This window comes from Bacillus rossius, chromosome 3 (genome assembly GCF_032445375.1).
Source record: "Bacillus rossius redtenbacheri isolate Brsri chromosome 3, Brsri_v3, whole genome shotgun sequence".
NCBI classification, from domain to species: domain Eukaryota; kingdom Metazoa; phylum Arthropoda; class Insecta; order Phasmatodea; family Bacillidae; genus Bacillus; species Bacillus rossius.
Window position 1 is genome coordinate 29,293,102 of NC_086332.1, and position 20,059 is coordinate 29,313,160.

A 20,059-nucleotide genomic window follows, 5' to 3' on the forward strand; every position below is an offset into this window, starting at 1 on the left:
TTTCAGACTGGGGAACAGCAGGCAAATTGAGATGGATTGAGAGTCAAAATAACATTTTTAACATTGTGTCCAGATGTATTTTGACATGGCTACTCAATATTTCACAAAACTAACCATGCATTATGATCTATCATATCATACTACGAAATACTGAAGCAGTCTTTCTACAAATATGAAATCATGGTTCTAGATATTTATTGTTATAAATTAATTATATTGAAAAATTTGCTTAGCTGAATCACCAAATGTTTAGGTGAAAATGACAAGGAAAGTTTCTTCAATCATTAAATTTTTACGCGAAAATTTTTTTTCACAATATACTGAAATTCAAAATGTGAAAATAAAATATGTTGTTGAGACTATATCAAATTTAAAAATTACCCCCTAAAACCCTACACTTCCAAGAAAGAAAATATAAGGAATATTTAGTGGAAATTGCATTCATAAAATAATATCATCTATTTTTCATGACTGTTCATCTTAGCATATAAATTTCAAAATTTTCATCACTTATTTTTAAAACAATTTTATGAAATAGTGTTCTATTTGCAAAAAAAAGCCCGAAATGGGAAGCAGTTTACTATGCAATCACTTAAAATTAGAAATAGTGAACTCAGCTCAACTGTACAAATGAATTTTTTTTTTTTTTGGAACTGAACATAAATATTTTTCCATGCTCACCTGAATACTGGAATAGGAATGGCCTGCGCATTGCAAGGGATGACGAGAGACCGGAACTGGATACCAATCACAGCATCCAGCTTAAACTTATGCGGGAGTCGAGGGGGGGTGCTACCAATTGGCTCTACAATGCATACAAAAAGAACCCTACAATGCATACAAAAATAACCTTCTAAAATCCTCAAGATCTCTGCTTTCAGAACTACTCTCATCACTAAAACCTGAGATTATTAAAACTGATTCAGCAAACCTAATTAACTTATAGAACACGAGAAAACAGTTTCAGATGACCAAGGTAGCACTAAGTAGAAAAAATATTAAAATACAAATAGTATGTGTATTCAGTTGTTTATGGATGTATTTAAAACATTAAAAATCCCCATACCTCATTTCACTTGGTTATACACACAGGATGTCACTTAAGGTGGGTGATAAAAAAGAGAGCTAGAGAAGCACATAAACAACATAGCACTGTAGTATGGGATGTCTTGTTTCTATCAAGCACTCCTCTGCGAATAGTTAACTTCAGAGTTTGTCATTCAAAACTGGTGCATTTTAAACAACATATTCATGGCATTTTGAAGTTATACTTCTTATACGAGGTTCTCGCGTTTAACATTTGCGTTACTTTCTAACGCTGCCGTGGAGGGGGTAAAAGAAAGAGAGATAGCCGGTAGTGATTGCTCGATGGCACAGGGTTACTGATTCCGGTTACTCTCTAATTTTTTTTGTAAACATTTACATACTTTCTCATACTTTTGCCTACTTAATAATAATTTCGGAACTCATAATTCCCAACTCTAAACTCTGAAGTTAAATCCCGTGTTAGCATCAAAAGTGTGACTATGGATACACATTTCCAAAAGGGTTAATCATATTTTTAGCTATCATAAACCCATTGATTCATTCTAGATTCCATTGAAGACATGGACAGTCACTAGCAAAAGTATACTTTCAATGCATGAAGTTTCAAATATTAGAGTACCCTAAAAATTTCCTATTCCTCTAGTGTATGAAGTTACACTTCTGACACACGTGGCAGCCATAAACCAATGTTTTTTTATAATTTTAAATCAAATTTTAACTCAAATCCAGTATTTAAAAAAAAACATGGATGAATAGGCCTCTTGGGGAAACTCACCATGTATAAAAAAAAGAGTTAACGAATTGAATCTTGCACCTTCAGAGGATATCTTCTAAGGTGATTCCAAAGGATATCCTCTCAGGTGATTTGGAAACCAGCGTATAATAAAAGATGACATGAAGATGGAGGCTGGTCCGATACCATTATTATGAGGTATGACACCACGAGTCTAGGACATTCCATTAAATTTTAATTTCAAAAATGAACAAAGTTTCCCCACTTGCAATACATATTGCATTTAAGGTGACGAGAACTGATGTAAAATCTAAATTGAGGCAACATTTGGGTCTTATCTGGTACATTATCCATGAGGATTGCTGTTCATTGGCAGTCACAAACGTCAACTTGAGGCTGCCTTTAGTCAACTCGGGTGCCAGGATAAAGGCCTACGCTACATTAAGTGGCTCATATTTCCCTATGCTTTACTCACTGTTACATCTGTCAAATGAGATTTTTTATTGCTGTTTGAGTAATTACTTAAATTATATTTTATTTTGTACCAAACTTTGGCGAACCTGGTTCATATATTCTCTAATACCTACTTCAAACCTGAGTACCTGACAAAAAAATGAAACACGATAATGTATTATTTACAAATTAAAAAACCCAGTTGTCTGAATGTGATTAAATTGGTGGGCAAATTTTCATTAAGACGGAATTATGTGCTTTGTTATTGTGACATTGTGGTCTGTGTATACACACATGAAGTAAATATTCTTCAAATTCAAAATATGTATACACAAACAACAATGTAGCCCATTCACAACAACAAAAGTAAAAAGTTTCCCCCTAAAAAATTATAAACAAAATCAAATGCTTTAGGCAGCATTCTTTGATTACAACTACATTACGTTATAGCTTGTACGGCTATGCATACGATAAAAACAGTGTTCCACATATGTCATGATGTTGGCACACCTAGTGATCATAAAAAAATGCTAACTGTTTGACACTTATACCAAAGTTATGCTAACACTAAAATAATTATTCATGCTATTTTTCACTTCTTTTCTGCTTCAAGACATTATGCACAATTGAAATATAAGCTTGCATGCATGTGTGCATATATGTATACACACATAAATGAACCGTCAAACCTGCTGGCCCCATTTTACTGAAACAACCTCAGGCAGTGTGTTTAAGTATGTGAGTAGTATTAGAAGAGTAAAATCTTCTAACTATTCTTACAAGAGTGTTTAGCCCAAAAATTAAGCTATGTAGTACAGTGTTTATGTCCCTATTTTGACTTGCCTTTAAGTCTTCTCTTTTACTAACATTTCAAATATCAAAAATATAAATTAAATATTAAATAAAATACAATAAATTGTAAGGAAAATTGTGATGTGTCAGTGGCAGTAGAAACGTTCTCACCTGAAGACTGGCATTGGGTTTGCCTGAGCATCACAAGGAAGGACTACTGTTCGGGCTGAGAACCCCGTGACAGCATCCAGTTTGGACTTAGGGGGCAGGCGAGGAGGGGTGCTGCCAATAGGCTCTAGAACCAACCGTTACAGAAGGCAGTTGGCTTGTGCCCTCTCAGACACTACAAACAGCAATAACATGTACAAGGACTACGATTAAAGGGTGGTAAATAAGAGCAGTAAAGCCCATTTTCCTTTAAGGTCCAAGTATAAAACTTCAGAAATGTGTCTGATATCACCAATCACCAATCAAGAACATAAATATAAACTTTAATAATATTAAATATTCAACTACACCCTATCTTCTACGGTACTTTTATTTTATTTTTTCTCTTATATTTAATAAATTATTTTATATGGTTTATGTTAGTACTAAACTTGGATGTTAAATTGGTAAATGATTAATCAGTAATTGCTGTGATTTGTAATTTGTTAGTATGTATTTATATGTTTGATTCCTAGATATAACTTATTATATTTTGTTTATGTTTGATTCATAGATATAACTTATTATATGTTGTATATGTTTCATGGTTCAGTGAAAGAAAAGGCGCACACGCCTTAACTGCCCCATACTAAAGTGGAATTAAAATTATATAACCCAAATTAGGGTACTAAATTGATTCAGACTAGCATGAAGAAAATCCTTGGATACAAATATTTTATACTTAATCTGTGAAGTAACAGATATTATAAATGGTTTTATACTCATGAAGGAAAAAATATGTTTTCATTTGTTTCTAGCAAAACAGACATTGCTTATTTTTTGCTCTTAAATGAAAAATATAATAAACAAATCAATTGATAAATCAGCCATTATTAAATGTATGTACTTAAGTGAAAGCCACAGATGTGTGATGAACTTGTTAGCTGTGAAATAAAGTAACACACTGAACGGCAATTCCAAAAAATCCACCCTTTCCTACATCATTCGCTAGTCCTCAGAAATGGTATATAAGGCCGGCCCTGGGCCTTGCGGAACCTGCTGGTGTTTGAGAGACACCACATGCAGCCAAGCTAGCTCACAACGCCACTCCCAGCTTTGGAAGCTGAGCCATGACAACTGATGTCTGACTGCCTGCGGCAGCGTCCAGTACGAAGAGTATTGAGAACTTGCACGAGCCAAGTCATCACACAAGTGTCCGGCCACAGCCAAGGTAGCGAGTGAAGAGAGTCTCATGAGAGTAGTGACGAAAGACTAGAGTCAGACCTAAGACCTGCCTAGCTACAGGCTGTATTAGGAGGGGAAGTGTGTTGGTTCCAGAGCAGTGTGTAAGGAGGGGAGGCTGTCACCCACTAAGGTTAGATAAGAGTGCTCATTTTGGGACCAGGCAGACAAGGGTAAATGACATCTGCATCTGCACCTGCACCAGTCCCACGAGGAGCGAACCTTCATTCCAGGCGACAGTCTGAGTGAGTATTCACAAACCAATGTCATTCTCACACTGAAATCAGGGCAAGAAACCACCCAGGCGCACCCCTGGAACTTTGATCGGCATTTAGCCCAGTCAAGGCTTCGTGGGTCAACAAAAAAGCTCAAGACAGCGCCATAGCAGAGAGAGACGGAGTGTGGCTATCCCTAGCCTCAACCTTCTTCCCAGCACCAGTTGGTATTCAGCCTCTCCCAGTCCTCAGGAGGCGACCAGAAGACAATTGCAACAAATCCGAGATCCAGATCCTCATCCACGAGAGCACCCGACAGCCATCTACACAGGATCCCTAGCTGGGGATGCCTACCAGAGATATTTCTCCCGAATCCACACAGGAACCTCCAGTAAGTCAGGGCCAATACCTATCCCTCATGCACCTGGACCATTCTTAAAAGGCAGCCCCAATTTACTTGACACCAGTGACCTCTTTCCACCAGGAACCCAGAAGGGTGTAAAGCGACATAGTTAAAGAAATATATTTTTTATCACCATGAAAATAAGTAATTCAGTTTTGATAAAACAAAATTTACGTGCCAAGAGTGCCTGAGTGTTACAAGAAAATGGCATGCTACTCTAGACTGCATGAGGTTGAGCTGGCGGGAAGAGGGGAATCTCCAAGTCTATGAAGTACGTAATTCTGTACCACATAAAAAATAAACATTTTTAAACAATGACAACGGTGACTCTCAGGCTCACAGACACATGCCAAAGAAAACTATGTAAACACTAAATAGATGATTTTGGGACGTTTTCATAAAATGGTTCACTGTGTGTGGTCTTGCAAATAGTTGCAAAAGAAATTTTGACAAAGAAACACCTGTCATTTCACCGGAAAGATGATTTTCCGTTATTTGCTGTCAATATTAAAATAATTTCCTAAGTAAATATGTTAAAAACAAGTAAAGGCATGTTTGCCTCAAAATTGTTGTTGCATGTCGGTTCTATAAAACGCAGGATGTTCAAAAATTGTGTGACATAATTTAATGGGTGTCAGAGAATGTTAAAAAGGAAAATTTTTATCAAGTAACATAGGTCCAGGAATGCAACCCTGCAAATTTACAGAGCAAAAATTTTAATTCTGCACGCATCAGAGCATTACTCGATTGGCTAAGAGGACGCATGATTACAGTGTATTGATGTTAAGAAGGTGACGAGCTTGTAGCAACCCAGGCTACTGCATTTTCCATTTGGTAAATAAGTTGGCTAGATTTATTAGCTTTTTGTAATCAGAAATAATACTTCGTTAGGTTTTCTTGTATGGTTAAAATAACAGCTTTTTTTAAAGAAGTATTTGTGCATTTGCAACATTTTTTTATGAACAAAGTATACATTTATTTAATGTTTTTTTTAATATGTTTGATGGTTGGATTGCTTTATTGTGAAAAAAAGCCAATTTAAGTTTTTCCCCCCTAATTATTGTTTGCTTCAAGTATTTTTGTATGTTCACATATTTTGTTTTGTATTAGTTGAGATTTCTTTGTTTTGTCTGAGGGTGGGTTGCTGCAATAATTTTGCTAGTCACGTAAGAATTATAGAGAGACCGAGTTCGGAAAGCATGGGAAAGACCCAGGATTTTGTTGAAATGCTGTTTCCATGTGCCAGTATTCGCTAATATTTTTGTATGATTTTTTTTATTGGTCAGAAATTGTATAACATGAGCATCCTTGCTCTTTCCTCATGAAGAATGGCAGCCATGTTAGTCATTGTGTGGCCATGGTACCAAAAGGTTGTGGTCGGGCGGCGGCTTGAAATTAATAACTATGCAGTTGAGAAGCAAATTTTGTGGCTGCAGTCCGGTCAGCATCATTTTATAAACAATTTTGGACCATTTATTTTAGAATTCATTGACTGTAGTTGTTGGTATTACGCCTGCAATGAGACTTTAAATTTGTTTTTAGTTGTAATTTCATAGATAAGAGTCCTTGGCTTGTAACGTGAGTCCATGTGAAACCATGGAATTCAATAGCAATAATAAATAATCTTTTCATTTGACATTCTGGTACATTTGCAGTGTGAATTGTTTTCTTGAAGCAATGAACCTTTTTTCTGTCATGTTTTGTGTTTAATCTGAAACAGTGTTGTGGTCATAAGGCCATTGTGCTGGTGTGAATTTTCGGGCAAAAATAATAAAAAGCAGTAAAAATCAGTTATTGTTCTTGACAGAGACTCTTTTCATAATGAATCATTTACAGCAACATTTTTACGAAATTTGAACAGTATTTTCGAACCCAATAAATCATTCAAACGTTTTATTTTATGTGCAATCTAGACCAATTTGGGCTAACTGGAGATCTAGATTGTTACAAGCTGGGCACCTGCCTTTACAGTTGGTAAAATTTTATAATACTCAGCAGTCTGGTGTACAGCACATTGAATGGTTAATTGTGGTAAAATTGTGGCTATGGGCAGTAAGCACAGTATTTACTGTTGGTAAGTACGGTGCTGCGATTACAGGTTTTGAAACACAGCAATAGCAAGGCAGACTTTACCGTCACAGAGATGGTAGATATAAACATGGTGTATAAGTAGGCTAGAAGAATTTCAGCAGAAGCAGTAAGAATTTACGGAAGGCGCTTTCACAACAGAAGTGTACCGAATAGGAAGACCTTCATACGGATTAGCCAGCGACTGCCTGTAATTGGGAGTTTCATACCACTAAAGGTTGTATATCACATCGCTGGCTAATGGCATGTGGCTAATTACAAAACTCTGCACCCAGCTCATTGCCTGCTTCCTGTAGAGAATTTGAAAATCACTACGTTGCAATCATTTTCCTGCCCTGATGCACACACAATTAGCACCCGTCATGCAGGACATTATGTTCCTGAATAAAATAGCCTTTTTTTTGGCATTCCCTGCCACTATTAAATTTATGCCCTACAACACCGAACACTGTATATTTAGTTGGTGTACTATTTTTCAACAAGCTAAGATTTGTTAAACAGATATATCCTCTTGAAAAAAAAAAGAATCCTTGAAATAATATTTAAAAAGTAGGATTAGTGGTCAATTTGTTAACCAAACACTTACTTTTTGCTTCCAGAAAATTAAAATTTTACATTTTTTGAAAAATTATTCAAGAGAACATGTATTAAAAGATTAACATATAAATTTGGTAACAAAAACCTACCAGAAAGACAATCTTGTTCACAAATACAATCACAATTATTACAAATTTTTTAAATTATTTTTTAGAATTTGATAGTGGCTGTGATTTACAATCAAAAAACTTTTTTCGCATGTAAAAAAACTACAAATAACAGTAATCACATAAAATTAAGTATTCCTATTTCATGAAGCAATTTTATACCGAACTGAAGTGGACTACTAAGAACATTTTTTCAGGTGACACAACCACCAACAACAGAAAAACTAATACATAAATATTCACAAAAAAACCAATATAAGTTACAAACACTAAACTATAAATTCTAAATAGAGAAACACATGATTTTTTTTTAAATTTAAAAATAAAAACCCTTCATAGATGTAGATGACAAACTGTGCATCACCTGAACAATGGTGGGGGAAATCCCTGGGCTTGACACAATAAGACAAATGACAATCCTACGTGTGTCCTGAAGGATTCTCCAGTTCTAGAACCTGGGAACTTTGGAGGTGACCCGCCAATTGGCTCTGTAGGAACAATAATGGTTTTCAAAACACAGTAGTGATTATTGAAGACACTGTCGCCTGAATGCCGGAGTAGTAATCATGTTTTCATTTATCAGTAACAGTTACTACCTTTTACATGAAAATGGAGAGAAGTGTATAAAAAAGTCAGGTACAGCAGCCACATTTAACTGGCTGCTTGCTCAGTTAACACTGCTGTTTTTCTAAAGTGCATGTCTGATACTTATGGCAGCATTCATTCCATGTTTGAAATGCCCAATATACTGAAAATTCAATGCCAAACCTAAAAGGAAAATACATATGAAGTATATCATCGAAAACAGCAAATGCCTATTTCTTTGTGATGTAAATAACTTTGCGTTTTAGTTTATTGTATTAATTGGATCTTTTTTTGCATGTAAAAATATGCGTAAATATATTAGACAAGTCATGTAAAAGAAATATCTTTACTTTAAGTGGAAATTGGCTGTGATTTTTTAAGTCCCATTTGCTTATGGTAACATGGTTTCAATTATTTGAAGCAACTAAAAACACTGGATAATAGTGCAAAAGATGTACATTCACAAAGGTAATAATGATATTTATTTTCCCTCATTATGCTTATTAATACTACAGACTCCGTAATCCTATTAAACAAAGGTATCTTCTATGGGTAAACTTCAATGACACAAAACAGGAATTATCTCTGAATTTTTCTCAAAGAAAATACAATACTTTATTTTAAATATTCAAAGAAACTTGTTTTATGGTTTTCTTTTGTTTACTTTTATTTAGTGCATACAGCATACTGGATGGGTGATAGGGTTGGGGAGAGGGGAAAATTTTTGGTAAAAAAATGTGGTATATATTTATTTTTTTATAAATGTGATTAAAGTACTCGGTGCCCATGTATACTACTGTCATATAGATTCATCAATTTCAAATGAATATTTTAATAAAGAAGCCTACTGGTTATGAAGCAAATGCAACTTTAAGATATCGAGAGCTGAGAATTTTAGACTGGCATCAAATTCAAACTGGCTCTCTAGTAAATGTACTATTTATTCCACAAAAAAAAAAGCTGACTTTTGACTGTGCATGCACTACGTATGCAGCAGCTGTTGAAACTGAAAATACGACTATTGTTTCGACACACACCACAACACTGGCTAGAGCAACCCCAGATAAGCAAAGAGAGACTGGTTCCCCTGCCGTAATGAGTTAATACAAGTGGAGAACTAACCTAGAGCTAGGCACGGGATGAGCTTGCGCCTGACACAGCAGAGACATGGGGCGGCCCTCCGGCAATCTCAACACCGTTACCCTGTTAGTGGGTGGCACGTTCGGAGCAGTGCTACTCACCGGCTCTACATCACACAACATGATACAGTTCCTTGTAGAAATTAACTTTATGTACAGGAATCCTTATGAGTAACATCACATCACAATTGACGTCATTAACACGTGGAATTTTGACTTGGATAATTTACACAATATCTGTTACCATGAAGCTTTTATACTTGAGGCATATTCAAACTGATAAAAAAGAAAATTAAGTAATTGGAAATATTGCATTATTATAATAACCAGACAACTAAATATTCCTGTTAAAAATGCTTAAATGTTTCAAGAGATAATTTTCTTTTATTAAGTATTATAGGTTTTGGTTTTGGTAGTACAGGTTGAACACAAAATGTGTAACCAAATTTGTACTAATAGTTAGAGCAGAATTAAAAAAAAAAATAAAAGATGTCAAGTATTCATCCACATTTCCTCCTTTAAGAAGTTGCTTTTCAGGCCTGTATCCAGGATTTATTTTCCAAAAATGGTTCAAATATAAAATTAAAAAAAAAAAAATCTAATCAAATAAAAAAATCAAATAAAAGCAAGAGCTTAACAACAAATGTCATGAACACTGCTCTTCATGTTTAATATTTCAGTATTGTCACAAACATGTGGCTTGAAAAAATTATAATTACATAAGTATTTGTATATCTATGTAATGGATTTCCAAGGCATGGGACGTCCAAACACCATGGACCCATCCCCTGGCTACGACCCTGTGGTCTTTCATCTATAATTAAAATTTTTCAGCTAATAAGATCAAATCTTAACGAATACAGCCAAGCGTGTTTCAATCCGAATAAATGTAGTTGTGGCTGCCAGTTACTGATGTTAAACTGTGAGTATTATCATATTTGTTCATACCATCTGTAACAGATTGTATTCACAAATTTTGTCTATATTCAGACACATGGAGACATTAATTCAAATTTTCACAGCAGCCTCACATTCCTCATCGTTTGAGTTTGCTTAATTCTATGGGCATGAGAAAAAATTTTGAATAATGTTATTTAACTATGGACAAGTATGTAGATAGTCTCAAACTGTACAGCTGACAACAAATAGTGTATTATTTGTCGTGATTAGCAAGACAAACTATCAGTAATTCCTAAACTTTGCAACTTATTCTTAAAATAAATTACACTAGGTTGAAAAGATATCAGCTTATCTATATCAAAAAATATTTTTCATGAACTGATAATAAAAAGCACAGAACACACTTGCGAACCAAATGTCTTAATTGTGTGCATATGGTTCAGTTCTGAAATACAACAAACATGATCATTATGTACCACTTGTGATTGTTTCTGAGAGAAGTATTTCATAGTCAATCATTTTGTCAGATATCCTACAGTGTGTATGTGTGCCAGGTTACCTGGTGCATCCCTTAAAATTATTTTTTTCAAGTGAATACTAAATTAACTCAAAAAATAATAATTAATAAAAAGTAAATTTTATGCTAAGCTGCATTAAATAAATAAACTTAATTTAAATATTTCAGTTATAGATGTAAGCTTTTAAAGGCACATAAAGTACTAGTTTAATCTGTATTAGTATGTATGTACTTCAATTTTTCAAATACAAAAACAGCTACATTTGCACATTTAATGTGTTTATATACGTATATATAATGGATGTAGGTATATATGATGTTGATAAACTCTTGTCACAGTTTAACCAATCACCATGAAAGTTGGTACCTCTGAGTGTTTGTTTCATGGAGAAGGTTTTCATGCTATCCATTTTGCTATAACTCGCCGCTAGATGGCATGGCTGTGCATCAACTTCTATTCCGTTCAACTATCACCATGAAAATTTGTATATTGTGATTTTCACAATTTCCTTTATTTTAAATAACAACAAATAGTGATCGTGACTGTGACTAGTATTTGGTGAGTGAGTTTAAAGTGAAATACCATTTGAAATGCTTAATAGATTTCAGAACATATACAAACCATCCATTTCAGATACATAGAGGTAAATAAATAAATAAACACTGGCAGGATGACGTCTGCCGGGTTTTGCTGGTGTTAGTGCTAGTGTCCGCCAAAACTACAGACCACTTGTCTTGTGGGACGTTTACAAATACTGCAGCCTCACCTGAACAGCGGGATAGGATACGACTGGGCTTCACACAACAGGCTGTAGCTAGAGTTTCTCTGCTCTTCGAAAGAGTCAGACTTTGCAGATTTGGGAAATTTGGGAGAGACTCTTCCCACGGGTTCTGACGGAGAAAACAACACATTAACGCTAAGTTGGAAGAAGCAGCTAGGAAGTGAAAGTCACCTGAAGGCCGGAGCCGGGTAGCCCTGTGCCTTGCAGAACAGTACAAAAGGTTTGTTCAGTTTAGCACGCAAGGTTTTCGATGTCTCGGTTTCCAGTCCAGGAATTTTTGGAGATGATGCACCCGATGGTTCTGAATGAGAATACATTATACGTAATGTGTGTTACTGCCCGATGTTCTATGAAAGCAAATCTTAAGTCTCAGTGCTAATTTCACAAACTACATTTATTCAGTTCAATCTAAAAATTTAATTAAATTTTTTTTATTAACGGAACTGTTCATTCTTACAACTACTGTATTACATTGATCACACACACTCAGTTATTAATTTGGACTTATTTATATATTTATTCATATAGTAGTAACTTGTATACATACTTATTATATGATAATCCAACAGGATGCATATGCTATCAAAGGGGCCCATTTCTGAGGGCATTTAGAACTTATAATATCAGTTTGAAAATTATTAAAGCATATTTACTTTATAGGTTTTTGGTAAATATTATTCTAATGCTGGGCATGAATTTTAATTTCCGATGGTACATCCTATTGGATAATCATGTACCTAGGTATAATAACAAAATTAGTAATTTATCTGAGAAATACTTTGCCCTACACACTCAACTGAATACAATAAAATTAATTAACACTATAGAATACACTGTACATATTAAAGGGTTTTTCCCAAACATTATTTCAATTAAAATTATACTGTAATTACCTGAATGTTGGGATTTATAATCTTTGAAAACTAAACAAAACTTTACTTGAATCTTGGCGAACCTTGACTTACCAGTTGTCAAGTTTGGTGGACTTTTATTGACAATTAAATCAAATGTTGATCATTTCAAAACAAAGTGCACTCACATATATGTATATATGTTTGCATTACTCCATATTATGTGCATTCCAGCCAGGGGCATAGCCAAGGGGGAGAAGAAATCTGGGTGCGTCAAGCCCCATAATTCTACGGAAGAGGTACTTTTCTTTTGCACTCACACTTCAAAATTTAATTTTTGTAATTCATGTTGTCTTAAATTGTTTTGTAATAAAAAAAATAACTTTTTCAGCAGTGTCATTAAAAACGATTAGTCTAAAACCACATTAATTGCTGTTCTTTTAAGAAGACAATGCCAAAACAAATCCCCGTGTGAAATGAAATACTGGCTACACCCCTGACTCCGGTGACAAAGTGAGATCCGTCGCTCATGAGTACGTACCTTCACTTCCATGCCTGGCACATGCTTGCAACAAGCTACACACTACACACACTCACCTGAAGATCGGAACCGGGAACCCTTGAGCTGGACAAAGGATGGCAAAGCTGTGCCCTGATGCCCTTGCAAATGAGTTGATTTTATCATCGGTAGAAAACTTAGGTGCCTTTGAGCCAACTGGTTCTATAAGTAATTAGCAGGGACACACAATTTTAATTGTTGTGTTACGTCGAAAATTTAGCTAAAGGGATGCTGGGAAAACTTTGTGCATTACATAAAAATTTACACTTATTCTACACAAGCCAATTGTTAGCTGTAAAAATGATGGAGTATAAAGTAATGATGAAGTAAAAAGGGATGATGAAATAAAAATGGAGGATGTGTAATGCCATTTGTATTGAAAACCAATGTTGAGTTATACAATGTTTACTAATACCACTGATATCTATTGGGTATGTTTACTGGTGCATGTTCTTACTATGTATTTTAGTCTGCATCTGTTCTTTTGTTAGCCCTGGCCTTCAGAAATAGAAAAAGCGACATTCTTAATACTTTGAAAAACAAAGACTATCTATTGTTTTTATATGGTAACAAAAAAGTCCATAAACCTTTTTATTCCAGTTCACTAATCTTCTTTCACTCTTACCCGAGTTTCAGTGATGAACAAGTCTTTTCATTGGTTGCTAACCCAGTACACAAGACCATCCGCAAGAAATATATGCGTTATTGCCTCGTATGTGTAAGTAAATTAATACGCCAGTACGTAAATAACAGTATGTTTTTTTTACGACTTTTGTGTATTATTGAATTTTTAGACAAAATCACACAGCCAGCTCCAATGAACTCACAGACTTGCGGTGTACCAGTCGAAACCTGACTCTTAGATGGTGTGGGTGCCTGAATATCTACATGGCCAAGGTCAGGTCAGGTGTTTTAAGCACACACAATGGAAACCTTCAAAAAGTAAACAGAAAAATAATGTTCTTTCAAACAATTCTGAATTATTTGCTAAAAAAAAATAAATTCTACATGCCCACCGAACGATATATAGTAATACAGCTGTATTCTTCAAGCAAAAAATACAATGATACTGGGAAACTCGTGATGTTAGGGACAACAGAAAAGAATGTGAATCTTGCGTCGAAACATGTGATGGTTTGCGCGGCGCGGTCGGCCACTAGACATAAGTATTGTTTTTTAATCCAGTGTTGCTTTGTGCAAATGACAACCCTGTCCTGCCATATAGCACTTTCAGTTGGATTATTTAATGTAATATTTTGCATTTATGTATATTCAACTGGTGTTATGCCTCATGTCATGAATTATGTGAACGAGTGAGTACTGGCTGCTTTACTGTAATTTTTATTTTTGTTTTTAATTACATATTTTTGTTCTAGATGAAAGCTTAAAAAAAAAAACTTAAGGACAGCACAATCATTTGGTTTGAAAAGAAACGTTCAAAAATTGCTTAATGTTAATAATCAAGCAACATTACTACACAAATAATTATAGAAACAAACTTGGCCTAATTAAAAACACTCCAGAAACCATAGTCAATTATATTTTTATTTTTATGGCTTGTACCAATTGTTTTCGGCTGTAAATATGGCCAATGCACCCACAAAGCATTGAGCCTATAATGAGCTGACCTACAGTGATAAAAAAATCATTTTTATTTAATTTCGCTAAGACTGAATAAAAATTAGTATTAAAATTTTTTTTTTTAATGTTCTGCCTTAAATAATATGTTCTAAATTAAGTCATCTGCAGCAAAAGAACAAATACAAACATTTTAACAAAATTATTAAATTATTACAATTTTTAATAGATAAGTGATAAAACTGATCAGTTAAATGTTAAGAATAAATAACAACAAAATAAAAAAAAATTATACAAAAATGTATTGGCTGTCTTACTTTTCCAAACATGATACCTAATGTTTTTAACTGTTGGTATAACCATTTCAATTTTATAACAAACTAAGTTTTAATGTAATGGAAGAACATTTTCAGTAATCATTTTCCGACAACTTATCTTCCAAAATACATCATAAAAAATCACTAAATTTGGACTTTCACCATACAGCATTTTTTTTAGCTAAATTAATAACATAACTTGAAATATTAATGATAAGAATCTACACGGATTTCATTAAACAACTGCTACTAGTTTACAAATGCTTAAAACACAGAAATTTGTTTCTTTGATATAAAATATGGTTCTTACTTGAATGCTGGGACAGGAAAACCTTGCGCAGGGCACAATATGTTAAAGGCCTGAATTGAAGGGCGCATGAATGAGCGACTTTGGTCATCTGTTGGAAATTTTGGAGCTCTAGTACCGACTGGTTCTGTTTGCAAATGAAAAAAAAAAAAATTGATTACATTCTCTACTACACATTGGTTCATATTGTTTGTAATACTATTACTTTTTTTTATTGTAACAGATGGAATATAATTATTTTAAAATTATAAACAATAGATACAAGAAATTCTAAATTACAAAGCAGCTGCCTTCAAATTTTGGTCACTACTTGAAGATTAAAACATTTTTTTTTTTAAATTTATTTTTCAGACATTAAATTTTTAAGTAACCACCTATTATTCTAATTTCACACATTATGTAATGTTCTTCAATAATTTTTTTCATTGTGCTGGATTTATTGGGAAATGCATGCAGTGTTTAGCATACCTCAAAACAACAAAAAAAAAGAACAAATTAACAAATGTCCTAGTTATGAAAATTTCCAAAATACATGTCCTCCAAGGTTATGAAGAAATTGTTAAAAGCCATAACCAGTTCAGCCCAGTTTATACAGTAGGGAGAAAAATCACTGTTCAAGTGTTCACCTATTCCCTGAGCGTGTGCCTATACATTTTCACATCAGTAGACAACACTTCTCAGCAGAACAGTGTGTTGAGACAGAGGTGCGAGGTAAGAGACCAACAGTAGAGAGAGCCACTGTCGAGCCGAGCTCCAGTGGGGAGAGAAAATATTATGGAAGTGTGATTTTTTTTTGTGGACAGTCATTCAAAATGATGTTAATTATCTAGGAGTGTAAATAATAGCTGCAGAATAAAACTTAAATTAATTAATTGTGCCCCACATAAGCCAGAGATCTGCCGGCAGCCTTGTTTCACGCTGACAATGCATTGCAGTGCCCAAAACCAAGCAAGCGGCACAAACAACGGCTCCGACATGATCTTACACAATCTTCAACATCATAGGAAGAATTCATTCATGTGGGCTACGGCCGGTAATGTGTGAACCACATACTACGCTCCAGAGCCAATGGGACATTTAAGTGTAGTTACAGAAATTTTATCGATGACAAGGGGTACAACTAAATTACCATTAAATCGTACATCATTGTTACCACACAAAGGTGTATGAATTCTCTGCAGCCAAATAAAGGATGTTGTGAAAACTAGGCATAAGAACCTTCGTGAATATACATACTAAAGAGAATTTATTATGAGCAGATAATAGAAGAGACATGGGAGGTATGTTTTAGGAATTACGACACCGTAAATTTGAGTGAATACGGTACCTATCGATATTCAAAAAACTTCACCAGTTATATAAAAATTTCCAGATGATGCTTGCTAAGCTTCACACATCACAAAGCATATAAAGAACTGTTAATAAACTATTGACGTCGACCGGGGCTAAGCCCTCCATAAGCCCGATGTGCCTCACGTCTCGCCTTTGCAGGACCCCTCCTCCCACCACCACCCTCTATGACCCTGGCGTTTCAAACCACCTGCCGTAGTGTATGTGTGTGTGCGTGTGTCGGCCCGCGCCCACCGGTGTGACGTCAGTGCTTCGCTCCCGAAAGCTGCAGAGCGAGGACGAACATTCCCGAGGCCGACTTTATTTTAATATTAAATTAGTTATGTAATTTTATTGTTTTCAGCCAGTAGGCTAATTTAATCAAGGGTTTATGTATGTTCATTCCTTTTCCGGTGGCACACTTTATTTAGATACATGTTAACAGCCGTTGGCCGGATGTGAGTGGTGGACCCGCCTCGAGGGCGCGCCGGAAGGGAGTCGGTTGCCGTCGCTGCCTGAGGCAAGGAGCTTGACGCGCCCATCGTCTGCAACTCTCGACTATTACTGATCCGTGTCCATCTGGCTATTTAATTTATATAAATCATTTTCTTTAACTTCAGGACTTACCTTGGGCAGTAGACTGTTTTATTTAAGTTTTATTTAATTAGCATTCAGTGTCTTCTGTGCGTGTGGCCACGCGGGGAGAGGACTGAGGTGTGTGGGCCGCCTTCGAGAACCTACCTTATTGCGTGTTTTAATAAATAGCATGACCCCCCGCTGAGAGGGGATGTAATTACGTGTTTTGTTTATACTGGGGGAAACGGGCCTCGCTGCACAAGGGCGACGTCACGGCCCTGAGAATAGAGTTGCTGGGTCCACATGCCCTTAACACATGTGGTGGCGCTCTAGGTATAAAGCCAAGTACATATATCCGAAAATATGAACCGCCTTTGCGACAGCACTATAAATGATTAATCCCATTTCAGTATGAATTGACATGTTGGGCTGTTTAAGGTTTTCAGGTTGCAAATGATCTTGTTTCGGTAATTTACTATAGCGTAAACACTGCAACGTGTTCCAGCTAGTGTGAACACTTGGAAGCAATTTATAATACACAGCCCTGTCCACAAAATTAAACTTCAATGATTCTGATTCACACCTATTCCAACAAACAACGTACCAGGGCAAGTATTATAAAATTATAATATCTACTGAATGAAATAAAACACTTAGAAAGGGTTCTAAAGTGTTCATATTAAGCTGGATTGCAATATAAATACCATATTAATTTTGCCTTATCAGAAAGTACATTTAATAGCAAAATTTATTTTAGGGAATGGAAAAAGCTATAAATACTTCTCAAAATTATTGCACTCAAACAACTATCTATAGTCAAATAAAGGCACGCAATAATGTCCTTTACATTAGGAATAAAATCTTATACAATTCCAGAACGGAACTAAAGTAGTACTCATTTTTCCCTCAAGATTGGGATAACACTATAAATTAATATGTGTATTCCAATAGCATTGCATCACTTCCCAAGTAAAATACTTGTTCACAGATCAGCCTGTATGTTGCCTCAGTACAGCAAAAGTGGTAACATGCAGAAACAAACTGAATTTTAATTATTTTCATGGCATTTAACGAATAGTCACAATCCCGTCCCCTGGCATAACAAGACCCGCGTTAGATAAATATCTTACTTGAATGCTGGGATTGGGAAACCTTGCGCAGGGCACAATAGAGTAAGCTCTTGACCGGATGGTCGTACAAAAGAGCTACTTTGGCTGTCTGTCGGGAATTTTGGAGCTCTGGATCCAAATGGCTCTGTTCATATAAGAGAAAAAAAAGGCATGTTACCAAATTACTAACAGTTCTAAACAAAGAAACATAAACTTCCTAGTATATAACTTCACCTATAAGCCAATGTACAATATGTTAAATTATTTCTGTCATACTGGGTGATCCAAAAACATGCATTTCACAGAATACACAGAATACATGATTATTTTTAAGGTGATGGTCTCCAGTACCTATATGAAGAAGTCGCTTGCCATGTCTTGGCTTTAATTTGTTAGCGAGAAGTTTTTCTTCAGTATTCAACCGTGAATAATTTTTAATCAGTAATCAAACACAGATGAAAGTAGATGCACATATAACAAAAAATGATTGAACTAAGAGTTTGATTAAGAAAATTATGGGACAGCTGTTCCATCTTAAAAACTTTCATATTAATAAATGCCATTCATAGAAGACTGATAAATATTTTTTCATTGAACTACCTTACTACACAAACAGTGTTACTAATGTTAGTGACACAGTTTATAAGATAATAAAATTAATTTGAATACACCTTTACCTTTAAATAAATGGCAATCATCCCTACTGGAGTGAAATGTAAGTTGCACAAAAGAAAACTGCACTGGTAAAAGGGAACATATATGCCAAAAGACTTAAGCTTTAGCTAAGCATCCCATTTGTACAAAGAAAGTCTAATTAATAATACTACATATATTCACAACAATTCTTAGAACTTGAGAATATAATATTCTAATAATGTGTATTTCCCAAATTTTTTTCCATGAAAACAACATGAGGTAATGGTTTGAATGTAGCTCACAAATTACTTGCAAACATATAAATCTAATAACAATATAAGATGAATCATTGTTCACTTATTTCCAATTAACGTATATTTGTAGTCTTAAGTGTAGCAGAAGAAAATATTCTATAGTTATGTATTTATTTAAATCAATATTGGTTGCAACACATAAGTATGGTCTTCTATTGGTGTAAACTGGCAATAAAATTGACACAAACATGCACACTTGGCTCTCGATAAGACATAATCTACATAGTGCTGAGAAGACACACAGCCGGATGCAGTTCCACAGGCTGCTACGATACACAAGCGATGATGGCATAACTACCTGAACGCTGGGACGGGAAACCCCTGGGCCGGACACAGTAAACTAAATCCTGGGCCGGACGAAATAATGAAAGAACTACTCTTATCATTCGTCGAAAACTTTGGTGCCCTGGATCCCACAGGTTCTGAGCATGAAATAAACAGAATGCAAAAAAACTGAAGTTGTTAGAGCAGCGTACCTGAACAGTGGCACAGGATACCCCTGGGCTACGCAGAGGAGGCTGAAACCATGGCCTGACCCTTTCACAAACGAGCTACTTTTGGCCTCTGTCGAGAATTTGGGTGCTCTACTTCCAACTGGCTCTGTATGGGATTACCAATGCCAACAGTCAAACACCTTACTTTAGGTGATCTACAGCAAATAGTATACACAACTTTTTTTTAATGGAAAAAAAAATTAAATAAATTGTACATGCAAGGTTGTTAGGTTTTTTATTTA

At 35.1% G+C, this 20,059-nt stretch overlaps 1 protein-coding gene across 2 annotated transcripts in view; it reads right to left on the minus strand.

Annotated features, from left to right (window-relative positions):
• The window catches only part of LOC134530446 (cell adhesion molecule Dscam2), a 469,894-nt gene that overhangs the window by 166,994 nt on the left and 282,841 nt on the right, over window positions 1-20,059 (minus strand). Inside the window, exons 1-2 of one of the 2 annotated variants that reach the window (XM_063365269.1) lie at window positions 3,197-3,299; window positions 682-805 (exon numbers count right to left, since the gene is read on the minus strand). The exons of the other annotated variant lie outside the window; for it this stretch is intronic. Coding sequence (XP_063221339.1) covers window positions 682-805; window positions 3,197-3,227 — 155 coding nt within the window. The 5' untranslated portion in view covers window positions 3,228-3,299. Of the gene's footprint in view, window positions 1-681; window positions 806-3,196; window positions 3,300-20,059 lie in introns of those variants that run through there. 2 annotated transcript variants of the gene reach the window in all.